This window comes from Gordionus sp. m RMFG-2023, chromosome 3 (assembly GCF_954871325.1).
Source record: "Gordionus sp. m RMFG-2023 chromosome 3, tfGorSpeb1-WG-v2, whole genome shotgun sequence".
Taxonomy (NCBI): domain Eukaryota; kingdom Metazoa; phylum Nematomorpha; class Gordioida; order Chordodea; family Parachordodidae; genus Gordionus; species Gordionus sp. m RMFG-2023.
Window position 1 is genome coordinate 23,337,694 of NC_088777.1, and position 24,254 is coordinate 23,361,947.

At 26.1% G+C, this 24,254-nt stretch overlaps 1 protein-coding gene across 4 annotated transcripts in view; it reads left to right on the forward strand.

Moving 5' to 3' along the window:
* LOC135926008 (twinkle mtDNA helicase-like) overlaps nt 1-19,174 on the forward strand; it is a 36,835-nt gene extending 17,661 nt beyond the window's left edge. For 3 of the 4 annotated variants that reach the window (XM_065461642.1, XM_065461643.1, XM_065461645.1), the window contains 4 exons: nt 5,198-5,312; nt 6,849-7,040; nt 18,130-18,258; nt 18,879-19,174. In XM_065461642.1, coding sequence (XP_065317714.1) covers nt 5,198-5,312; nt 6,849-7,040; nt 18,130-18,258; nt 18,879-19,052 — 610 coding nt within the window. In that variant the 3' untranslated portion in view covers nt 19,053-19,174. Of the gene's footprint in view, nt 1-5,197; nt 5,313-6,848; nt 7,041-9,000; nt 9,390-18,129; nt 18,259-18,878 lie in introns of those variants that run through there. The other variant, XM_065461644.1, reaches the window with a different exon arrangement.
* Nucleotides 19,175-24,254: the final 5,080 nt, after the last annotated feature.

Below are 24,254 nucleotides of genomic sequence, written 5' to 3' on the forward strand. Positions count from 1 at the left end.
ATAACGCGTTTCTTTTTTTCGAGAAAGGTAACGCAAAACGATACTCTTTACTTTAAATTTCTTCTTAAAAAATATGGAAAAGACCAGGGTTGGCAAATAAAAATCAGTGATTTTAATTATATTTTTAATAAAATTATATTTTTTAAATTTTATCAAAATACTTAATATAAGGAAGACAAAGACTTAGATTATTTTGGAATTAAATTTTTATATGAAAAGTAGTAAATGTACTACTAATCTTATTTAATTAGATATAAATTTTTTTAAATTTTAGCTATTGTTATTTCCCAATTGGGTATGCATTAGCCAAATTTAAAATGTTCATTAATATTAATACTCTTAATTAAAAATAATCTTGATTATTAGTTTTGTGGCAATTGTTTAGAATGTCCTAAAAATTAACATTTTTAAAACTCTCCCTCTCCCTTTTTCTGATAGTGGCTAGTTTTTAAATTATATTATGATAAATATGGTTTAATTAAACCTTTTGCTGAGGATAAATCAATTGTATAAAAATATTTTAAATAAGCAATCTAATAATTTTAAAATGTTTGGTTATTTGACAAAATTTAAAAAAAAGATTAATTATATATAAAAATTAGATTAATTTATTATTTAATTATTATTATAGTTGTTTTTATATTCGCCAACCTGAAAATTCAATATTATTATGATACTTTCATCCACACATTTCTTATCCTATCTTTTAACTCCCAAATATGTTTCAAATTTAACAAACAATGAAACTTAAATGGCTATGGAACGGTAATTTTATATCTTCAACCAATCTCTTATCCATCAATTGGTAAAATTTCAAGCTTCCGACTCGTTTAATAAAATTTTGTTTTCAGATTAAATAAAAAAAAATGAATTATGGTTAGTAGGTACATTTAATTCATAGTATAAACAATCAGCAGCTTCAGTTGAGTATTTTCATCATATGGAGTTTATTTCAAGGAAAACTAGGTTTCTCTTATAAACAATTAAATTCAAATACCTATGTCGAGTAACAATGCACTGTCAAAGTTAGGGATAAAAATCGATCTTTAATTTTAACTCTAAATTTTGGAACATATGATAATTCTCTTAAATTTTAAAACAAATAGAATATTATTTTTTAAATTATATTGTATTGTATTTTTTTAATTATAACGATAAAATTATTTTTATGGTAAATGCTAAATATAGTAAAATAAATTAAAAAAAAACTGTTGTCCTGTTATTTTTACTAAATTTTTAAAGTCTTTTTTTCTGGACTGAAAATCCTGAACCTAAACCCGGTTCAGAAATTCTTCACTGAATTAGAACCCTCCCCCCCCTTTAATTATGTTAAAAATGAAACAATGAAATATAATTTTTTTAATCTAATAAGTAATGATTCCTAGTATTAGCATTTTTCATATAAAAATTATTTAATTCTAAAAAAAATTTCTTTTTTTTCCTTATATTATTTCGATCAAATTTAGTAAATAGAATTTTATTTAAAATACTGATTTAAATCACCCCCCCCCCTCCCTTCATTTTAATTATGTCAAAAATGAAACAATGATATATAATTTTTTTTCTTCTAATAAGTAATGATTCCTAGTATAATTTAACATTTTTCATATAAAAATTATTAAATTCTAAAAATTTTTTTTTTTTTCCTTATATTGTTTCGATCAAATTTAGTGAATAGAATTTTATTTAAAATACTGATTTAAATCAAATTTTTATTTGCCAACCCTATGGCTAATGCATCAGGACACCCAATTTGGAAATAACACTAGTTAAATAATTAAAACCAGCATTTTATTAGTCAAAAAACAAAATTTTTAAATTTGGCTAAACAGTTTTATTTGAGAATATTCATAATAGTATTCGTTTTATAAAATTAATGATTTTCTTTCTGACTCACTGATGTAGACTAGCTAAAAAAATTTACACAGTTTGCACATATCGAATTTTTGATTGAAAGTCTAATTTTAATTTGACAAAATATCAAATTAGCTCATGACTTATCAATATATTTTTTCAATAATTTCCTGACCCTTCTCCTAATGCATTAACTTTTTATTTACAAAGAAATATTATACTAAGGTAAAAAAAACATGATGTATGTATTTTTCAATCAAAATCGATAACTTCTCTAAACATTAGTATTTGGTTTAAATTAAATCAAAAAGAAATCGCGATTTAAAGCAAAAAAATTTGTGGTTAAATTTTCAGTCAAGATTGTTAATCTAATTTATATTGAATCAATTATATGTCAATTGTACATATTTTTTAAGTTGAAGATGATTTAACCTACCCTGGCGCCAATATGATTTTTTACAAATAAAGAAATTCAAATATTTCCTGAATTGTGTAATAAACATTGGCAGTTTCCAAACTGTGAATTTTTAAGGAAAAAATGAGAATATATCTTATTAAACCAGTTATAACAAGATAGAACTCTTTTTTTTAAAACTATTTATAGTTTTATTAAGGAGAATGGCCAATTTGACGAATATTTTGATAAATCCGAATTACAGAGATTTTCAGATAACGTCAAGCTGTTCATAGATATATATTGTATGGTTAATGTTAAAAAATATGTATATATATGATTTTATATGTTGTGAAACCTGTTGCTACGACTTATTCGATTGTCGAACATTTGGGATATCTCACACCCACGATAACTATTTTGATATTACTTTAAAAAATGCTTTAAATAATTTCAAGTTTTATAAGCCACTTATTAATGCAATCCTGCAAGACATAGATAAAATGTACACTGAAATATTGTTTACAATTTATATCTTGATTATAATGAATCTATACTATCAGAAATAATTCACCAGCTATTTAAATTGAATAATTGGATTGGCCCTGGATAAAATTAGAGGTCAATGAAGGTAGAAAGCTTGGACTTATTTTCAATTTAAGAAAATGAAGACTTTGATTCCTTGAAAAAACAACACACTTATCAGATTATATTTTTTGATGAAGATAAAATAAAAATTGATGATGATCTGAATGAAGATTATTTTGAAGATGATCTATTAAGCTTTTTTCAAAATAAGAATTATTCTTTAATTTTTGATAAATCCCCCCAATTAAAATTTTTACTTATTAAATATAATACAATCCTCCCATTCTCTGCGCCAGTTGAAATGTGTTTAGCAAGGCGAAAGATGTGTTGAGCACTCTTTGTTTATCTGATCAAAATTTTGAAAATCAATTCTTTTTAAAAATAAATAAAAAATTATTATAAAAATATCTCTTCCTATAATATATTAGTTTTGTATAATTTTATTTAAGCAAGGTCTAAAAGTCGAAAGGCTTGGTAATACGAAAGGCTAAAAAATAATATTGAAAATAAAAATAACAAAGAAAATGATTAATGAGATATTTGATTGATTTATTGCTTTTTTTAGAGAAAAAATATTATAATAACATTACATTATAATATATTAAAATATGGAAATTTTAAGATCTTTTCAATTTTTTTATTAATTCTTTGAAATAATTTACGGTTTTTAAAAATTAATTTTATTATATTAATTTTTAAATTAATATTTGGTTATAATTTTATATATTAATTAAGTATAAATATATTGTAATTACTTGATAAAGAAGTAAATGAGAAACATAAATTTTTTTAGGTATTTTTAATTTGAGAAAGCATTTAAGAGGGGAAAGGCTAACATCTAAAACGTAATTTTAAATATAATTATATCATTTTAATTCTCTATCCCAAACCGCTTATCTATATTTTTTTACGTTACCGGTTCACAAAATAATTTTTTTGTCGCGAAAGCATTTTAACGGGGAAAGGCTAACATCTTAAACGTAATTTTAAATTTAATTATATTATTGAACTCACTTTTTAAAATTGATATAAATTAAGCAAAATATACTTTTAAAAGGGCAGGGATTGGGTTTAGCCTTAAGATGAAAACTTACATTTCATAATAATTTTAATCAAGGTTGGTACAAAAAATTTGTGCTCATGAACTCGGACAGCAAATTTTTTTTAAAGGTGTTCGGGCCGCGAAAAAATTACCTTGCAGGGCTCTAGCCATAGTACATAAGATAGGATGAACTAAATTCTTAGTGAATAAAGTAAGTAGATAAATAGTCAATTCACCAACCTTTTTATAAAGATTAATGAATTTTTTTAAAGTAATATCGATTTTAGTAATATTAAGACAGGGGATAAAACAATATGAAATTTTAGTTTTTAAAATATTTTTTGTTTTTGAATGTAATTCCTTCGGAATTGACATACCACTCCAATATTTTGCCCTCACATTCATATATCCTAACCTTTTAGTTTCCTTTCTTCTGACTTTATCTAAAATTGCATTATCACAATATATCTTTTTATTCTACCCATATTTTTAAAATCGCTCTCCTGAAAAATTAATTTAAGAGGGCACAGAACCCTATAATAATCAGTTAGCGATTTATTAAGATCTGTTGTCTCAAAATTATGAACACTCGGTTAAAAGATCTAGCTTCTTTTCTTTTTTAAAAATTTTGACCCTTAAAGTAAAATTAAAAAAATATATTTATAGATTTGAGTGAACGTAAAGGCGTTAATTGGAACGCTTTAATTTTTTATAAATACATTTTGAACTCCTACATATTTAATTTTTGCCAATGGATAGGACGAACAAATCGTTTTTTAAAAATGTTTATTGCACTAAGCACAGATGTGAACTCCCCTCTAAAAAGAAAGGTTTGGGTCAGTGAGAAATCTCTGAACCAGGTTTAGGGTTCGGTGTCCAGAAAAATTTACATTAAATGGATATACTAAAATAAAATACGACGTTCACAAAATATGTTTCTAATATTGAAAATAAAAAAAAACAAATTTAATATTTAATATGTTTTTTCTACTATACAAATATTTTACATGTTATAATTTAATATATATTTTTAAATATGTTCAATTTTTTTTATAATTTAAACAAAAAATTAGTAAAAATACTAAATAAAAAATTTTATAAAAAATTCTTGAACCATAACCCTAAATTTTAAAAAAGCTGTGGAGTTCTGGTTCTGTAAAATATCAGAGTTCGGGTTAATAGCCCTAGAATTAAGGATAATATGATTAAAGATATTATAATAATTTTTAAGTACCCCGAAATATTTTATTAATTTAAATGTACAATAAAATCCGAAATTTATGAATTATGTATTTTTTTATCTCCTTTTTAAATTTTAGGATCAATCTTGATAAAAATATACAGATTTTCGATAAATATGCCAATGAATTCGAGAGGTTGTCTATGTATTATATGACACATCAAGGAGCAGTCAATATTAAGAACATCATTGAAGTAATCAAATTTGAATTAATTCTAAATTGAAATAGGTTAATTTGCTTGAATCCGGGTTTAGAGACCAAATTTTATCCCATATGCTCAGTGGTTTATGCTTAAAAACTTGGTGGGGTGGGTGGGCCACTATTTTTTTAAATATTATAAAAAAAAAATGATATATATATAAAATTTTTAATTTTAATAAAAATGTATAACCACCTATATCTATACAAATTAAAACAAATATGAATTTAAAAAATTCCCATAAATCTTTTTTTTCGTTTTCTTAGGCTGTATTTTTCTTTAAAATCATTCTCCCCCGATGATTACTTTTCAAAATTTTGATACATGGATCTGGAATCCATCCGATATCGAAGGTCTATTATTATATATGAACGTTAAATTTGAAAAATTATTTACTCTTAAACTCGTTCGTTTATCTGCTATGATCAAAATCATAACATGAAAGTCCTTTTCACACTCGGTTTTAGAATGAAGTATCACAGTTAGGAATTTTTAGACATTATGATATATTGTCGAAGCCCATCATATCCATTTAATTTGGATCTTTTTATTTGCTTTTCGCTAAATCGCTCATACAGGTATTTAATCCAATTTCTTTTAGTATAAAGTATATATCGGAAAGAATTTCTAAATTAAAAAAATAATTTAATGTCATTTTACCCTCGTTATTAAAGCTATCCATTAGGAATTACATGATGCTTTCTAGAGAAATTATTAATGGGTCTATTTTAATATTACTTAGTTATATATTTTTTTGATTGGTATATTTTAAAATAAAAGTGGAATTTTTAAATCGATGGCATTTTTAAATATTTAACATACAGTATCTACATGAAGAAAAGTAAGGGGGTTTGAGTAAAAAAAAACGCTATATGTAGATTAAAGATAAAAATAATTTAAATTTATTAATAAATATTTATTTCTCATTCATTCACATATAATATTTTAGTACAGTTTGAAGTTATACACGCTCTTGACTAATATTTGGAATATGGTTAGTAGCAAATAGTTGATTATCACTATGATATGATTATTTACTGGCCTAAATAATCATAAAGAGTTTAATTAGAATTAATTTGAGAATATAAATGGTGCCTCATAAATTTTTAAAATTAATATACTGGGTTAGTACAATTAGAGTGAGAAAATGTTTGTAATAAATTCTATCAGTAATTTATTCCTTTATTTAGATAGTAAATTTAAAAGTATTGTGGTTGTCCACAATAAGAATTCTTTATTAAATTAAAATGGAAGAAACTGAATAATTGATAATAATCTTTTATTAAAATAAAATGAAGTAATAATTATTATAATGATTTTACATTACAATTTGCTCTCCTTTTATAGTGAAGCTCCTAATTGTAAAAAAAATAATATAAAAATAACTTACCAAACGCAATACATAATGACTTTACAAAAATCTAATTTTATAAATCGAAATATAAAATATAACTTAATATTTACAAATATTTATATTCATCTATGACTGTATATTTCAATCATAATAAAACAACAACTTAAAAATATAAGTGCATGTCCCAGGCCGTATACTTGTATGATATATCCCACATCGTGATTGACAATTTGCAATTCATGATGGGAGATGAGACCTCGGTTTCTTCTTTCGACAGATTTTTCAAACAAGACGCCATAATCGCTGCTTTCCGCAAATTCGCCACCTCTTTCAACGTTCACATCACCTTGATCATACACCCAAGGAAGGTTAAGCATATTTTTAGTTATCAAATATAATGGTAAGGAATCAGGATATTAAATTCCTGATTCTCCCAATAATCCAGATTTAATTTATCTAGAGGAAGTTTTTAAATCCCGTATCGACATTAACTTGAACATAAGATTAATTTCATATTCCCAACCCGATCCGAAAATTGATTCCATATTCCTAACCCGATCCGAAAATCAAATATATAAAGACAAATAAAGAAACAGCACGAAAGTAAAATTCAATATTTTTGTGATGGAATCAATTTTTATTATAAATTTAACAACTTTTTACCTTTTGTACCGCAGTATATATATATTTTACAAAACAAACAATTAATCGTCGTACACAATTAATAATATATATATTTAAAATTCATCATATATTTAATTGCCTTTGAGGCTAATTGTTTCTATTACATCTATTCTCTCCTTTTTTGGGCTCTCGATTTGAAACGGTATAAATTGTTTTCTTATCCGTTTTGGATAACGGCTGCTTGTACTTTCGTTCTCTACCACCGTTTGCTCATTACTGTCGATTTTCATCTTATCATTTATGATGGTCTCTTTGTTTATTGAGTCTTGTATTGGGTCAATGTCTTTGGTCACCAATTCGTGTATAGGATCAATGTCTTTAGTCATTGAGTTTTGTATGGGCTCATTTTCATTCATTTGTGGTGTAGTTTGCATCGTTTCTTCTTCTCTTCCCTCCTCTCTATTTTTTAATTCTGAGTTGTCGAACCTATGTTTTAACTGATTAATATGTCTTCTCCATACCCCTAATTTAGTTTCAACTAAAAACGTCATTGGTCCTGTTCTTTTAACGATGATACCTGGTATCCAATTATCTTTTTTAAAATCCTTTGCATATATTTTTTCATTTATATTAAAAAAACCTGGTAACTGAGGTATATATGGATGAGGATAAACTGGTTTTATTAATTGTAAAGGTTCTATGGGTTGAAATTTAAGCATAATTGAACTTGGTGATTGTTTTGTGGTTATTTGTGGCGTATTTCGATCATTAAACAAAAAATCTTGTATTTTATTATAATCATTATGTTTTTTTAAAAAATTTTTAAAAGTTTGTACTAATCGCTCCGCTTCTCCGTTGGTTCTAGGGTGGTATGGGGCACTATATACATTTTTAATTGATAATTGTTTGCAAAATAAACTAAATTCTCTACTTTGAAATGGGGGGCCATTATCCGTAACAATCGTATCGGGGTAACCGAAAATAGCAAAAAGTCTTAACAACAAATTTCTTACTTCAGTAAAATTATTCGTCGTCATTTTTTGTATTTCAGGCCATTTACTAAAACTATCTATTATTACTAGGTATATATCTCCGTTAATTGGTCCGGCAAAATCTAAATGAATTCTTCCCCATGGTTTATTTGTGCCAATAATTTTGTTTTAGTATAACCCTGATGCCCCATATGTAAAAAAGACAAAATATTTACTTGTGATTTTTTTGGAATTATGGTTCTTAAGCCCCATAATATACACCCTGCCTCCATCGTGAGTTCATTTCGGCCCTGGAAAAACGGTTTAAGATTTTCCTCTATCATCTTTGGCCATCCAGTTGTAAGGTAACGTGAAACCTTTGATAATACCGGGTCATTTCTCGTGTGTGCTTTTATATCTAACGCTGAAATAAATTGTGGAGCATCCGATACTATTAAATTAATATCTAACTCTTCCCAAGCAGATGGTTTACCGTCAATTGGAAACCGGGAAAGCATATCCGCATTACTATTTTTTTTCGTCCCTCGAAGTTGCAATTCATAATCATAATTTGCTAGTAGTAATGACCATCTTACTAATCTTGATGACATATCTGTTATTCTTTTATGTGGATTAATTAACGATATTAGGGTTTTATGGTCAGTAATGATAATGAAATGTCTGCCAATTAAATATTGTTTAAATTTAATTAATCCAAATATAATTGCTAAAGCCTCACGCTCTATCTGACTGTAATTTCGTTCGGCAGCATTTAATGTTCGAGACGCGTATCCAATCGGTTTTTCCTCGTTATTAATGATATGAGATATAACTGATCCTATTCCATGTTGAGACGCATCAGCAGCTAGAATTATCGGTTTTTCCGGATTATAATGTGTTAAAATTGGTGCTTATTGTTTCATTATTTGTCCATTTCCATGGCACATCTTTCCTTAAAAGCCTATATAATGGAGCGGCAATAGTCGAAAAATTGTTTATAAATTTTTGATAATAATTTATTATACCGATAAAAGCTTATAATTCTTTGACGTTTTTTGGTAATGGTGCGTCTAAAATTGCATTGACATTCTTATTTGTTGTCGTAATTCCCTCTTCGCTAACGGTATGACCTAAGAATTCAATCTTTTCTTTAAAAAAATCACATTTTTTTAGATTTAATTTCATACCGTTTATTTCTAACGTCTGTAATACATTTATCAAATTTTTCTTATGACTCTCAATTGATTCCCCCGTAATTAATATATCGTCCAAATATACCGCTACTCCAGGTAATCCCTTTAATAATGAATCCATTGCTTGTTGAAAAATCGCTGGCGCTGAGGCTACCCCAAACGGAAGTCGTGTGAAACGATACAATCCACTAGGCGTGTTGATTACTAACAGCTTTTTTGCCTCCTCATCTAACTCTATTTGAAAATACGCTTCGGATAAATCTAATACTGTATATTTACACCCATTACCTAGTGTGGCTAATAATTCATTAATTCTGGGTAAAGGATATTTATCTATCAAAATATTTGCATTAACCGTTTGTCTGAAATCACCGCAAATTCGTAAAGATCCATCTTTCTTCAATACGGGTACAATCGGAGAAGCGATATTCGAGTATTTTAGTCTTTCTAAAACTCCCATAAATTCCAGTCGTTGTAATTCCGTTTCGAGTTTTGCCTTCCACGCAAATGGTATCGGTCTACTTTTCATATATTGAAACTGTGGTTAGATTTTACCGCTAAACTGGCCTTAAAACCTCTTAGTAAACCTAATTTTTTAGTGAATAATAAGGAAAATTTATGTACAATATTATCCTCCCAAACCTCATTAACTATATTACATTGATTAATTTTTATTAATTTTAATTTGTTTATTAGGTTTCTACCTATCAAGTTAATCCCATTGTTTACAATAATAAATTCATGATATATAACTTTATTCATATAATTAACGGGTAATATACACTTACATATTGATCATTACATTATTATAAGATTTTAAAATAATATCCGTTTTTGTTACTGGTATTTTTAAACGGTAAACGTCTTCTATATTCAAAATGGAGACTGCCGATCCTGTGTCAATTAAAAATTTAATATAAATTTTATCTATCAATAATTTCACCTTAAATTTTTCTCGAGACTCCTCTGGAAATTCCCAATCCTCAAAACTTTCTCGCTCATTTTCTGGAACATCGTTCGAATATATTCCTTCTTTCCACGATTCCTTCTGCATACTTTTTGTAAGCAAATAATTTTTGGTACTGATTTGTACTTGTCATACTGCTCCCTTGTTACTGTTTTTGAGATTTTATTTATCTCCTTCTCTGCAGATAATTTTTCATACGACATCATTTCTGTAGTCTCCATTGCGGTCGCGATTTGTATTGCACTTTCCCATGTTAAGTCCTGCGTGTTAATTAATTTCATTAATATTTTTCCATTATTAATTCCTGACACTAATTTGTCCCGCAATACTGTATTATACATATCTTTAAATTCACACGTCTTTGCCTTTATCTTTAATTTATTAATGATGGTTTCATCTTTTTCTTGTTCCATTTTAAAAAAATAATATCTTTCTAATAGGAAGTTTGTCTTCTTCATATAATAATTTTTTAAAAGTTTAATTATGTCATCATATGATATTTCCTCTAATGTCTTTGGCAAACACAAATTAAATAATTTAGAATAAGCCTTTAATCCAATATTCGCTAATAAAAATGATTTTTTATCTTCTATTTTTGCGATTTTAAATATGGAAGTTTTTTTTGATAAATAAACTTCCATATTGCACTCCTTTATATTATATTTCTCCATTTGAAACGACTGCGCCATTGTGATGAAATCAATTTTTATTATAAATTTAACAACTTTTTACCTTTTGTACCGCAGTATATATATATTTTACAAAACAAACAATTAATCGTCGTACACAATTAATAATATATTTATTTAAAATTCATCATATATTTAATTGATTACAATTTTATAAGTAATTAGAGATCTGCAAAGCCCTGCCCGTCCAAAAACTTTACCCTCCGGCCGGGCCGAGAAATTAAAAAAAATGAAACTGTCGGGCCCTAATTTTTTTTAAAAAATATTAAAACAGGTTGGGCCACTCAATTTGTGAGAAATAATTTACTAGCTGGGTCGGAAAATATACATAAAATATTAGCCATGGTCTTACAAATCTCTGATTTTTCTTAAAATCTGCTTAGAATTTTAAGCCAGCCTGTGAATTAAAATTTTAATATATTTTTTTAAATTTTGAGCTAATATCTTGATTCTATTTGAAAATAAGTTAAAATATGCTTATTTCTTTGTATTGTAAGAGCTGGTTAACTAAAATACTAAATCTGTAAATAATATAATAAATTCACAAAAATTAATCAATTTTTTGATATGATTTCAATTACAAATGCACTATATAGATATTTACCATAATAGATTTTTAAAAAGGTTGTTGTAGATATAGATAACCATAGAAGGAGAGATATAAGCGCCAAATGACATTGGGAAAAAATTTGATATAGATATTAAAAATGTGACTGAAAAATTGATACAAAGAAATTTGAAAACTTTAACGAGCCGACAACTTGTGCAAATTTTTAACGGACCTGGTTTTGAAAACCTATATAAAAAATAATTTAAATCTAAGGAATTGTAAATAATATACAATTCTTACCATATTGATATCACTTCATAAAGCCACTCCTTCATTTCCCTTTTAGTTTCTCTTTTATTACCTTCCCCTTTCTTCTTTTTTTCTTTTTCTTTTACCTTTCTTTTACCTATTTAAAATTTACTGTCTAACCAGTCTCGAAAAAAATAAAAAAATCACAATTTCCCTTTGTTTAGTTACAGTTCTATTTTTAACTCCTTTTGGCTTAGTGTTTTTATTACTATAAGATAGGAATTTCTTTAATATTTTAAAGATTTTTCCCAGGCGAACAGATATAAAATAGGATTTTTTTAATCCTAATAAAATTAACCTAAAATCACTTATAAATATAATCATAATCAGGTATGGTAAATATCCAAAAAAATATATACGTTTAAAAAGTAATTTAAATACAAAATACTTTTAAACTTTTTCAATTAGATACAAATATTAAATAATTGCAAATCAAGTAACAACATTTTTTTTTAAATATTTTTCCATCAATAATTATTATAATTTGCCATCTAATAGTGTATAATTGCAAACAGACTTTTTTTAAAATTTCTAAATTATACACAAATAAATTATTATTACTATAGTCAAAATCTTAATCAATCTCCATTCCACTTGAACTTGAGATATAGCCATAGACTTATAGACTTAATGTGGTAATAGGAAAAAAAGGGATAATGGGAATCTAGCTTATATCTCTTAGAAAATTTTAAAAGTAAATTTGAAATTAATATTAATAGATGCTAAGAGAAAACACTTGCATTTAAATTGAAAATTTAAAAAAAATCGCTAAAATGGGGAAATATCATCCAATATCCCAATTGTTTTAGCGATTTAGAAGGGGAACCAAAAAAAACCCTTGGGAAAAATACCCGGAAAGTAAATCCCCAGGAAAAAAAACCCCCGGATTTTTTTAAAATATTTATAGAATTTGTCACAAGAAGCAATTCTCAATTTCAAACACGTCGAATTGAGCCTCGATTTTCTTCAGAAACTTGGAACGTGAATCAGAGCACTCTATCCCACGAAGAACGCACAAATAATCAATGCGAAAGTCATCGTTTTTCTAATCTGGTTGGGAATAAACACCCATCAATCTGGGTATTGATTAAAAAAATGGAATGCGAGGTGCTACCGATGAAACTAAACTTGAATGGTATGTAGATAGTTGGACACTGAAAAAAAAATCGCAGAGTTATAATACTCAAATTCGGTTAAAGAAACTTTGCGAGGAATATCGTGATGGGGTGCGAAGCCTTTCAGATTTTATAAGAGTGATTTCCTACAATATTCGATGTTAATCAATATAATTATTATTCTAAATTATTAAATTTGTATATACATAATCATGATTTATCAATAAAATTAATATATTTTATTACAAAATTTGTCAAATTTAGTCTACTAATTTCGTAATTAAGGATGGATTTTGTATTTATTACTATAGAAAATAATTTTTACTAAAATAAGAAATACATGGGTTATTTTACTGGGGTATTTTTTCTCAGTACCGATTTGAACTTCAGCATTTTATCTTATTTAAGTATTTTTTATGGAAGGGTATATGAGTAATCTTTAAATAATGAATTAGGGCCTAAATAAATTTAGCTTATTTATAATATTTTTTTCTAAAATACTAATTTATCTATACATTATAAATATGTGTATATATCCATTATAATCCAAATAAAAATATGTCTATATTATTAGGTAGTGTTGTGGCTATTTTTGAGCCGATTTTTAAAAACGGCTAACTTAATATTTAATCCCGAAAAATATTACGCAAGCCTGAAGAATTTACTCATAGAAGGAACAAAGGTTTAGACATATATTATCAAAATCTCGAGGCATAAGCAATATTTTTTTGGCTAAAATATTGAGTTAGCCGTTTAACAACAATATTATTAGGTTTTAATTAAATTCTATAAATATGGGAAAAAAAATCCAGGGGTTTTTTTTCCTGAGGGTATATTTTCCTGGGGGTTTTTTCCGGGATTCACTTAATGTATATACTAATGAAGGTCAAAGGCCGGACCGAAATCAAAAGACTGGACCCATTTTTTAAAGTCTCAAAGGCTTCCATATTGATTTAGGACAAAAAAAATCGGCAACTATTCAATTTATTATCAGTAATAAAGAAAGTTTTTTGTTTTTACTATTTTTGCGTTTTTTAAAAAAATTTCGGACATGAGACCATCGCCTTTTAAAAATCAGTAGGAAAAAAGCTCTCTGGCTATCCAAAAGAATACTTTTATCTGCGCCAGGATTGGTTTAAATATGCAGATCAAACTTATCATCAATCCATAATTCTATGGAGTTTATATATATATTTTTTTTAGTTTTAATATCTTCTCATTGTATGGTTTTAAATTTTATTTTAATATAGTTCTTACAGGGTTTCCTATCCAAAAAAGGAAACGTCTCAATTAGTGTTTGCAACGGTCCGGTCCGGTCTTTTTTTCCTAAAATGGGACCGGACCGATGGACCGTTAAGTCAAATGAGACCGGACCGTGGGACCGTCGGTCCGGTCCGGTCCAGGCGGTCCGGTCCCACCTAAAAATTTTTTTTTATAAAGCTACAAAAGTTTTATTCTGCATTTAAATTTATTAAAAATGAATAGTTAAATTACCCTATTAATATTTCAATTATATCATCAATTCATTTTTATTATATTATACACAAATGCCTAATCAAAGAAGAATATAAAAAGTAAACTATGAATATTGAATTTAATGAAACGGAAGAATATAAAAAGTAAACGATGAATTAGATATTATATAGTGTTAGGCATTAAATAATCATATTTTATATGTTCATGTACATACACATTAACTATAAAGCAATTTATAGTAAACTTTTATATTCTTTAATCGGTCTTCGGTCGGACCGGACCGTGGGACCGTGTTGTTGGACGGGACCGTCCCACAGGACCGAAAAGTCTAATAAGACCGGACTGGACCGGACCGTTGCAAACACTAGTCTCAATCATAAAAGGAAAAAATTCAAAGGCTTAGTAAAAATTTTCTCAATTTTTTTTTCTTATTTTTGTTCATTCATTTTTGTCTTTTAAAAATAATATAATTATTTTTCCTGTCATTTTTGTTCAATTCCCAATTTTTAACCATTTTTTCATCTTACATATAGCAATTTTTTGACTTTTGATGATTTTTTTTCTCCTTATATTTTTATTTTTGAAATTTCATTTAATTTTTATTTCTCTTTGGTAATTAAATTTTTTTTATTAATATTTTTTGCATTTCAAATTATTTCATTACAATTACGATGTATATATATTAGCGGCAATGTGTTATTTTTTCAACTTTGAATCATAGTGCGTTTTTTAAAATAAGAATTTCATATTAGTGTCATGAACTTTTTAACCTAATTTAATTCGCAATTTACATAGATTTTATATAAATTATAAATGACTCTAAGTTTAATGGTAAAATTACCTACAATTCATAAGATAGAGGCTGGAATATATTTCCAGAAAAATCAGTATTTTAAAAATTAAAAAACGCGCTCAAAAAATGATTTAAAGTTGAAAAATAATATATTACGGCTAACATATATAGTAAGAAACAAAAATTTATATTAATAATTTCCCCTCTTCTACATTTTAAAATATAGGTCTCCATATTAGTGTTGCGTAGTTGCATAATCGGATAATTTTAGCCGACTACAAAACGGCTTAGCCGAGTTTTTAGGTGAAAAAATCGGCTATGTCTAATTAGGTAAGCCTAAAAATCGTCCAACTAAGCCTATAAATCGGCTAAAATTATATTAGTCAAAATTCTATTATGACAATTGTCACTTTTCATTGGTACATCTTCACTAAATTTTTATTTAAACATCTTATTAATAATTATTTTAACATATTTTCGTCAAAAAAATTCCTAAAACTTTAAAAATAACGATTATTGACAATTGTCACTTTTCTATGGTACATCTTCACTAAATTTATATTTACACATCTTATTAATACTTATTTTAACATTTTCGTCAAAAAACTCTAAAATTAACGATTATGACAATTGTCACTTTTCATTGGTACATCTTCACTAAATTTATATTTACACATGTTATTAATATTTATTTTAACATATTGTCGTCAAAAAACTTTAAAAATAACGATTATGACAATTGTCACTTTTCATTGGTACATCTTCACTAAATTTTTATTTACACATGTTATTAATACTTATTTTAACCTATTTTCTTCAAAAAAATTCAAAAAACTTATAAAATAACGATTATGACAATTGTCACATTAAAATATTATCCTTAAAAAGATCATATAAAATAACATCAAAAAAGTTTGATAAAATCCACCTCATTTAATAAAAAATAGATAATTTTTAAAAAAAATAAAATTTACAATATAATTCCTCAATAAAAGATGTATTTACAAAGAAGATTGTGAAAATCACTAATAAATTATATTAAAGAGAATATTACATTTTTACAATATAGCAGTTAGGCTGAGCCTAATTAGGCTTAGGCGTAGTTTTTAGCCGATTACGCAGCACTACTCCATAGAAATAACTTTTTGCATTCTTAACGAATTAATTCCTCTCACTAGTATTTTGATTTCTGACAGAATTTTCCATAGAAAAAACACATTTTCATGGAATTAAGATAAGCGCGATATTGTGGTAAATATTTTATTGTACCTATTTGTATGGTTATTATGAAATGGAACATTATCCATAACAAAAATTATATTTATGATATTACTTTCTTCAAAATGATTTATATTTCATTTACAATGTGGCTAATTTGTATAGCGTTGCAGGGGCCATCAAAATTTCTAATCCAAATATTCCCCAATTATGGAGCAGTAATGATATTATAATTCATTTTCTTTATCCTTTGGACATTTTTAATAGCCTTTTTTATTTATTTATGAATATCTCATCTTATCGATAAAAATAAATATTTCTTTCATATAGGCAATATCCACAAACCAATTTGGGTATTCTTTGTGAATCTCGATATATTGATTCGGTGTTTTCTCTAACTGAAAGTAGTGATACCCTTTTCTAACTATACTTAAATCCAGTCAGTAACCTTGTTACCATATTTTTTGATATTTCTACATCATATATCATTATCATTTCACCTAACTCTTTAAAGTATAAAGTACCATCCAAATTTTTGCAATTAGAATATATTCTTCTTGTTCTTGATTTAATTTCTTTCATGCACGTGAGTCAGTTGGGTAAACTATATTTTATTTCATTTTTGAGTTCGGATTATTTAATTTGTTTTTTATATCTTTTTTTAAAACATTTAATATACTATTCTTTATTAACGCGTCAATTATTAGAGTCATTAAAATATTTACAAGAAAAAATTTAATTTTCGAAGAGAAATAAAAATTAAGTGAAATTTAAAGGAGAAAAAAATCATAAAATTGTTAATGTAGGATGAAAAAAAAGAAAGAATTATTAAAAATAACATAAAAATAGAGAAGGGAAGAAAGCAAAATAAAGAAATTATATTTATAAAGTTAAAAAAATGATTAAAAAACAGAGAACGAAAACTGAGAAAATTAAGAAAAATAAAAAATTTGACAAGAAAATTTATAATATTTTTAAAAAATATTTAAAAAAATAACTATTTTCCTTTTTCGAATGAGAATTTTTCTTTTCTTTTGGAACCTTTTTTTTGATTGACACTTTTTCTTTTTTAATCGGACTTTTTCCTAAGTATATATTAGTAGTTCCTGGTCCTAACACCATTTAAGTGCAACCTTATAAAAGTTAAATATTGGTTAATATAGTTCATTTTATAGGTATCTTAAATAGCAGAGCAAAAGACCTTGGTCAAGATTCAGATAATAAGGAGAGATGTTCATTATGAGTAAGAAGATGTTTAGACCATTTTGATTTCCTTTTGACAAATAAATAATGAGACGCATCTATAATTTTATACCAATTAAATTTGACCTTCACTAGACATAATAAGGTAAGAATATTATAGTTTTTTCTATCACAAGTTTAATTATTGATAATTTTAAAATTGTATCTCTTTCAATTAATCGATACAAATACTTTTTATTTTGTGGCATCTTAAATACAAAGTACTTTTGAAAGTTATCACAAAAAAATATAATTACAAAAAATATAAATAAATATCCGACAAAAAAAATATATTAATTAATATGGTAAGGAAATATCGGAGGAATTGACCAATCAGTCTATATTTGGTGGAATAAAGGCGACTCAAGAAGCTGACAATGTTTTAATCCTCCAAGAAAAAAGTTCTATGTCTCATATGCCTAAAAAGAAATATATCCAGGTTACAAACACAAAAAACAACTTTTTTAGTCATGAAATAACCACTAAACAAAAATATTAGTTTATAATTAAATCAGAGACCTTCACGGGCCTTAATTTTTTGACCAAGCCCGACCCAGGCCCGCAGTAAAATTTTTTTTAGGCCCAAGCCCTGCCCGGCCTATATCTAATGTTAAAAAAAATTCCCAAGACCATAAGTTTCAAAAAAATTTCCCAAACCCCACTCATGCTCATATCCAAAAATTTAATTTTTTTTTATTTAATGAAATAAACAATATTTAAATATATTTAGACAATCGTTTTGTTTACAATATTGAAATTTATTATTATTAGAAGAAAAAAAGGCAATATTTCTTTAAATTAGCAACTGTTTTAAATAATCTAATTTAAATTTAATAATTTTAGGCCCAAGCCCATTAAAAAATTTTTTTTAATCCAGGCCCGGCCCAGGCCTGTTAGAAAATATAATATTAGACCCATATCCGGCCCATGAAGTCTCTGAATTGAATCGACCTGTGAAAAAAAAATTGATCAGTAAAGTCAATTTGTAATATGAACCTATGAATGACTAATTATGAATTGAATTTGATTTATAATTTTTTATTTTACTCATATGTTTAGATCACGAAAAATAGGTTTGATGGAGATTTAGGGATGATACCTATTGAATTCAACCGTGACAAACTTAGCTTCGCATCGCATCACGTGAAACAATCTGAAAATAATCATAAGATAAATTTTGATGACGAAACTAATGTCGAATTTAATTCTACAAATATGAAAAATTGTGGTTAATCGATGACAACTATCGCTGATAATTTAACTATAACTCACTTGAATATAACCTTTTATTGCATCAATTCACAAACCATTAAATATATAACTTCCTTGAATTTAACCCATTATTACATCAATTCACAAACCATTAAATACTGTATAATTTTGCTGGCAAATATTTTAAGCAATTATTAATCAGGTTATCCATGATTAAGGTTTATGCATTTAATATGTATGCACTTTTGGAAACTTTGTTTTTTGAAAATCTTCATTTTGAATAAAGCTAGAAAATCTTTTTACAAAGTATTAATAAAAGCTATATTTTTTCCAGAATTAATAAACACTATCAGATAAAGGTAAAGAGAATTTAAATTATTTTAAATAAAATATCGTTTATTGGAGAAGGAGGGAAATAAAATATTGTATTATATTTTACTAATTTTTTTATAAAAAATTTAAAAGTTATTGTTTGATTTAGCAAGGTTTTAAGACAAATCCCCGATGTATTATTTGATATTTTTTGTCATATTGTTTTAAAATTATGCAGTGATGATAATTTTAAATGTAATATAAAGATAATTGGGAAGGGCTCTAATTTGGAAAGAACATGCACTTTTATTAGTGCTGTAAGGTAAGGTCTAACGGCTTTACCTTTTTGTGAAAAAGGAAAGGTCTTTCGTTTTTGTTTCAAAAGATAACAGATAACCCGTTTTTTTGAGTAACTAACACAAAACATTAATTTTTTCTTAAAAATTATTATATTTGATTAAATTTAATTTAAGCTGAGTTTTTAAATCAGATCAATCGCTAAAGTTCTTCATTTTTTATTTAATATATTTTTGTTGTTGAATTATACAGTCAAGATTGTTAATCTATTAATATTGAATCAATCATGGTATGCTATTATTTATTCTCTAATATTATAATTTATTTAAAAAGATTCTGTCAATAATAATCTATTTCAATTATGCCCTTCCTGTATGAAACCACAAATAAAGAAAATTAAGGGCAATAAGTCTACACTTTGTAAGTGTAGATTGTGCCCTAATTCAATTATTTCAACCTCGATGTTCAGCAGCTCAAATCTAAAAAAACATGGAGGTAAAATATGAATTCAAATTAAAATCTGATAGAAAAAAAATTTGATTAGAATCTGAATAAAGATTTTTGTGAAGATGAATTAGTTTTTTTGAAAATAAAGATCATCTATAAACCTTCTTCGTTTAATGGCGATTTTCAGATTTACCCATGTTTACCAGTCTTCCCTCTGATTTTTCTTTTCCATTTTTGACGGTTCTGAGCATCAGTATTTGTAAGATTCATCTTTCTCATATCCGCGTTACCTTTACCCACGTCATCTTAGGCCTTCCTCTAGGGCTTGATCCTTCTATTTCCTTCAAGGTGTATCTTCCAGTCATCCTTTGCCTTATGTTCCACATCCCAAACCATCTTAGTCTATTTTTTCGCATTACCACTCTAATCATCCTTGTTAGTTTTTCTCTCTCTCAGAGATACCCCACACATCTATCTAATTATCCTCTTTGTTTTTTCCAATTTGGCTTCGTGGACCGTTTTCATTGCCCATGTTTCGCCGCCATAAATTAAACAACTCCTCACACAGTTTACGTAAACCTTCCCTTTAACTTCGTGGAAACGTTTTTATTTTTTAGAATAGACGATATCTCTGAACTTCTTCCATGCTTGTCTGACCCTTGCAACAACAGCAGAATCTACGTCACTATTTGTGTAGCATATCACTCAAATAGCAAAACTTTTCCCAGACTTAACCCTTTGCCAATATCCAAACCACCAATTTCTACGTTATCAGTATTATTGTGTAGAGAGGGTCGGGTTCAGACATTAATAAGTATTGTTCGGGTCGGGTTGTAAGAGATGTCCCACCCGAAAAAAATATTTATATAAATATCCTAAATAATCATTATATTTCATAATGTCAATTATAAATCAATATCATATTTTATTTATTACATTTTATTCTTAAAATGTCAATCAGAATAGCATGCCATTTTTAATTATTTTATAATTTACATACATATGCCAAACTATTTTCTATCGTATCAGGTCAATTCAGCAAAACTTTTATCGCGAAACACCTTTTCGTGAAACTTTTATCGCAAAAAGTTTTTATAGCGAAGGTAAAATCGCGAAACCAATTCTGCGAATTTATCTCCGCGAAACATTTATAGCGAAGACAATTTCGCGAATTTAGTTCCGCGAAACCTTAACCGCGAATTTATTAAAGCGAATACATTTTAGCGAAACATTTTACGCGAACACTTTACAGCGAATTTTTTATCATATGTTTGCGCGAAGTCATTATCGCGAGCGCATTACCGCGAAGAATAAATATATTGCGAATGCATTTATTTAAAAGAAAACAACATATTATATATTATTTGATGTTTTTTAAAATGATATGCTACTATTGTAATATTATTTTTGTTACAATTTATTAGTGATTTTCACGCCCAAGATTTTAAGTAAAAAATATTTCTTGAAGTTTAAAAAGATTTTTGAACATATATTGATAAAAATTTTAAATCTTCTTTGTAAATATATCTTTTTTGAGGAATTATTTTGTGAAATTTATTATAAATATACAATTTTTAGGTGAAATCTTTTATAGAATTTTTGTAAAATTATCTATTTCTTAAATATAAGAGGTGGGTTTTCTAAATATTTTTTTTTTTAAATATTTATAAGGAAAAGAATTTAATGTGACAATTGTCATATTCGTTATTTCTTAAGATTTTTGAAATTTATCGACTCAAGAGGGTAAAAATATCATTCATATTGTAAAAATGTTAAATTACAAATTCAATGAAGATGTTCCTTGGAAATATGGCAATTATCATAATCGGTATTTTTAAACATATTAGATTTTTTTAACGCTAATGGGCAAAAATATGTATTTTAAAATGTTAAATTATAATTTCAATTAGGATGTACCATTTACAATTTTTTGACGTAAATGGGCAAAAATATAAGTTGTTACATGTTAAAATAAAATTTCAGTGAAGATGTACCATAGATATAAGTTACAATTGTCATAATCGTTGTTTGTAAAGTTTTTTGAATTTTTTTGTTGCAAATGGATAAAAATATAGATAGTAAACATGCTTAATTAAAATTTCATGAAGATCTATCATTGAAAAGTGACAATTGTCATAATCGTTATTTTTAAAGTTTTTTGAATTTTTTTGATCAAAATGCGTTAAAATAAGTATTGCTAGTATGTTTAAATAAAACTTCAGTGAAGATGTACCCTAGATAAGTGACAATTATCATAATAATTCTTTTTAAATTTTTTTAACCTAAATAAGTAAAAATATCGATTGTAAACATGTTAAATTAAAATTTCATGAAGATGTATAGAAAAGTGAAAATTGTCATAATCGTTATTTTATAAATTTTTTGAATTTTGACGCAAATGGGCTAAAGTAAGTATTGCTAACATGTTTAAATAAAATTTCAGTGAAGATGTACCATAGATAAGTTTTTATTTTGAATTCTTTTGATGTAAATGGGTAAAAATATAAATAGTAAACATGCTAAATTAAAATTTCATGAAGATGTACCATTGAAAAGTGACAATTGTCATAATCGTTATTTTTAAAGTTTTTTGACCAAAAATGAGTTAGAATAAATATTGCTAGCATGTTTAAATAAAACTTCAGTGAAGATGTACCCTAGATAAGTGACAATTATTATAATCATTATTTGTAAACCTTTTTTGACGTAAATGGGCCAAAATATATTGATAACATATTTAAATTAAACTTCAGTGAAATGTATCCTAGGTAAGTGTCAATTGTCGAAATCATTATTTTTAAAGTTTTTTGTATTTTTTTAACGCAAATAGATAAAAATATAGATTAGAAACATGTTAAATTAAAATTTCATTAAGATATACCATAAAAAAATGACAAATGTCATAATCGTTATTTTATAAATTTTATTGACGGAAATGGGCTAAAATAAATATTGCTAACATGTTAAAATAAAATTTCAGTGAAAATGTACCCTAGATAAGTGACAATTGTCATAATCGTTATTTTTAAAGTTTTTTGTTGCAAATGGGTAATAATATAGATTGTAAACATGCTAAATTAAAATTTCAAGAAGATATACCATTGAAAAGTGACAATTTTTATAATCGTTATTTTTAAAGTTCTTTAATGTAAATGGGTTAAAATATAGATTGTAATCCATTTTAACCATAATAAAATCTTAACATTAAATTTATAGGATGTTGATTGTATCATATTACTAAATAATATTCATAGGGTTTGTTCTTTCTATAAAAATCCTACCCTAAATTCAGACTCAGCACTATTTTGCCACGAGTATACAAAAATATTTGCTAACTGTGTATGCAAGATTATACATATTTATAATGTAGAATTAAAATTTATTAATTAAAGGATTAAGATTGTGAATCCATATCTTAAAAGTTTAGAATTTAACATAGGTTACAACTATCTTTAATAATCACTTTGCATATTTTAATCAAATTTTAAGCAGGATAAAAGGAGCAGCGATTATGAGAATGAAAATATCGATTTGTTTTTTTGTTTCGACTGAAATTTTATTTTAACATGTTAACAATTTATATTTTTGTCCAATTGCGTCAAACAATTCAAAAACTTTAAAAATAACGATGATGACTATTGTCACTTATCTAAGGTACATCTTCACTGAAATATTATTTTAACATGTTAGCAATTTATATTTTAGCCCATTTGCTTTAAAAAATTAAAACTTTTAAAAATAACGATTATGACAATTGTCACTTTTATATGGTACATCTTCATAAAATTTTAATGACATTTTTACAATCTATATTTTTACCTTTGTATCTAAAAATTTCAAAAAATTTTAGAAACAACGATTATGACAATTGTCACTTATCTATGGTACATCTTCATTGATATCTTATTTTAACAAGTTAGCAATTTCTATTTTTGCCCATTTGCTTCAAAAAACTTTAAAAATAACGATTCTGACAATTGTCACTTATCAAGGGTACATCTTCACTGAAGTTTTATTTAAACATGTTAGCAATTGATTTTTGGCTGATTTGCGTCAAAAAATTCAAAAAACTTTAAAAATGATTATGACAATTGTCACTTATCTTGGTTATATCTTCATTTAAGTTTTATTTAAACATGTTATCAATGCTTATTTTGGCCCATATAC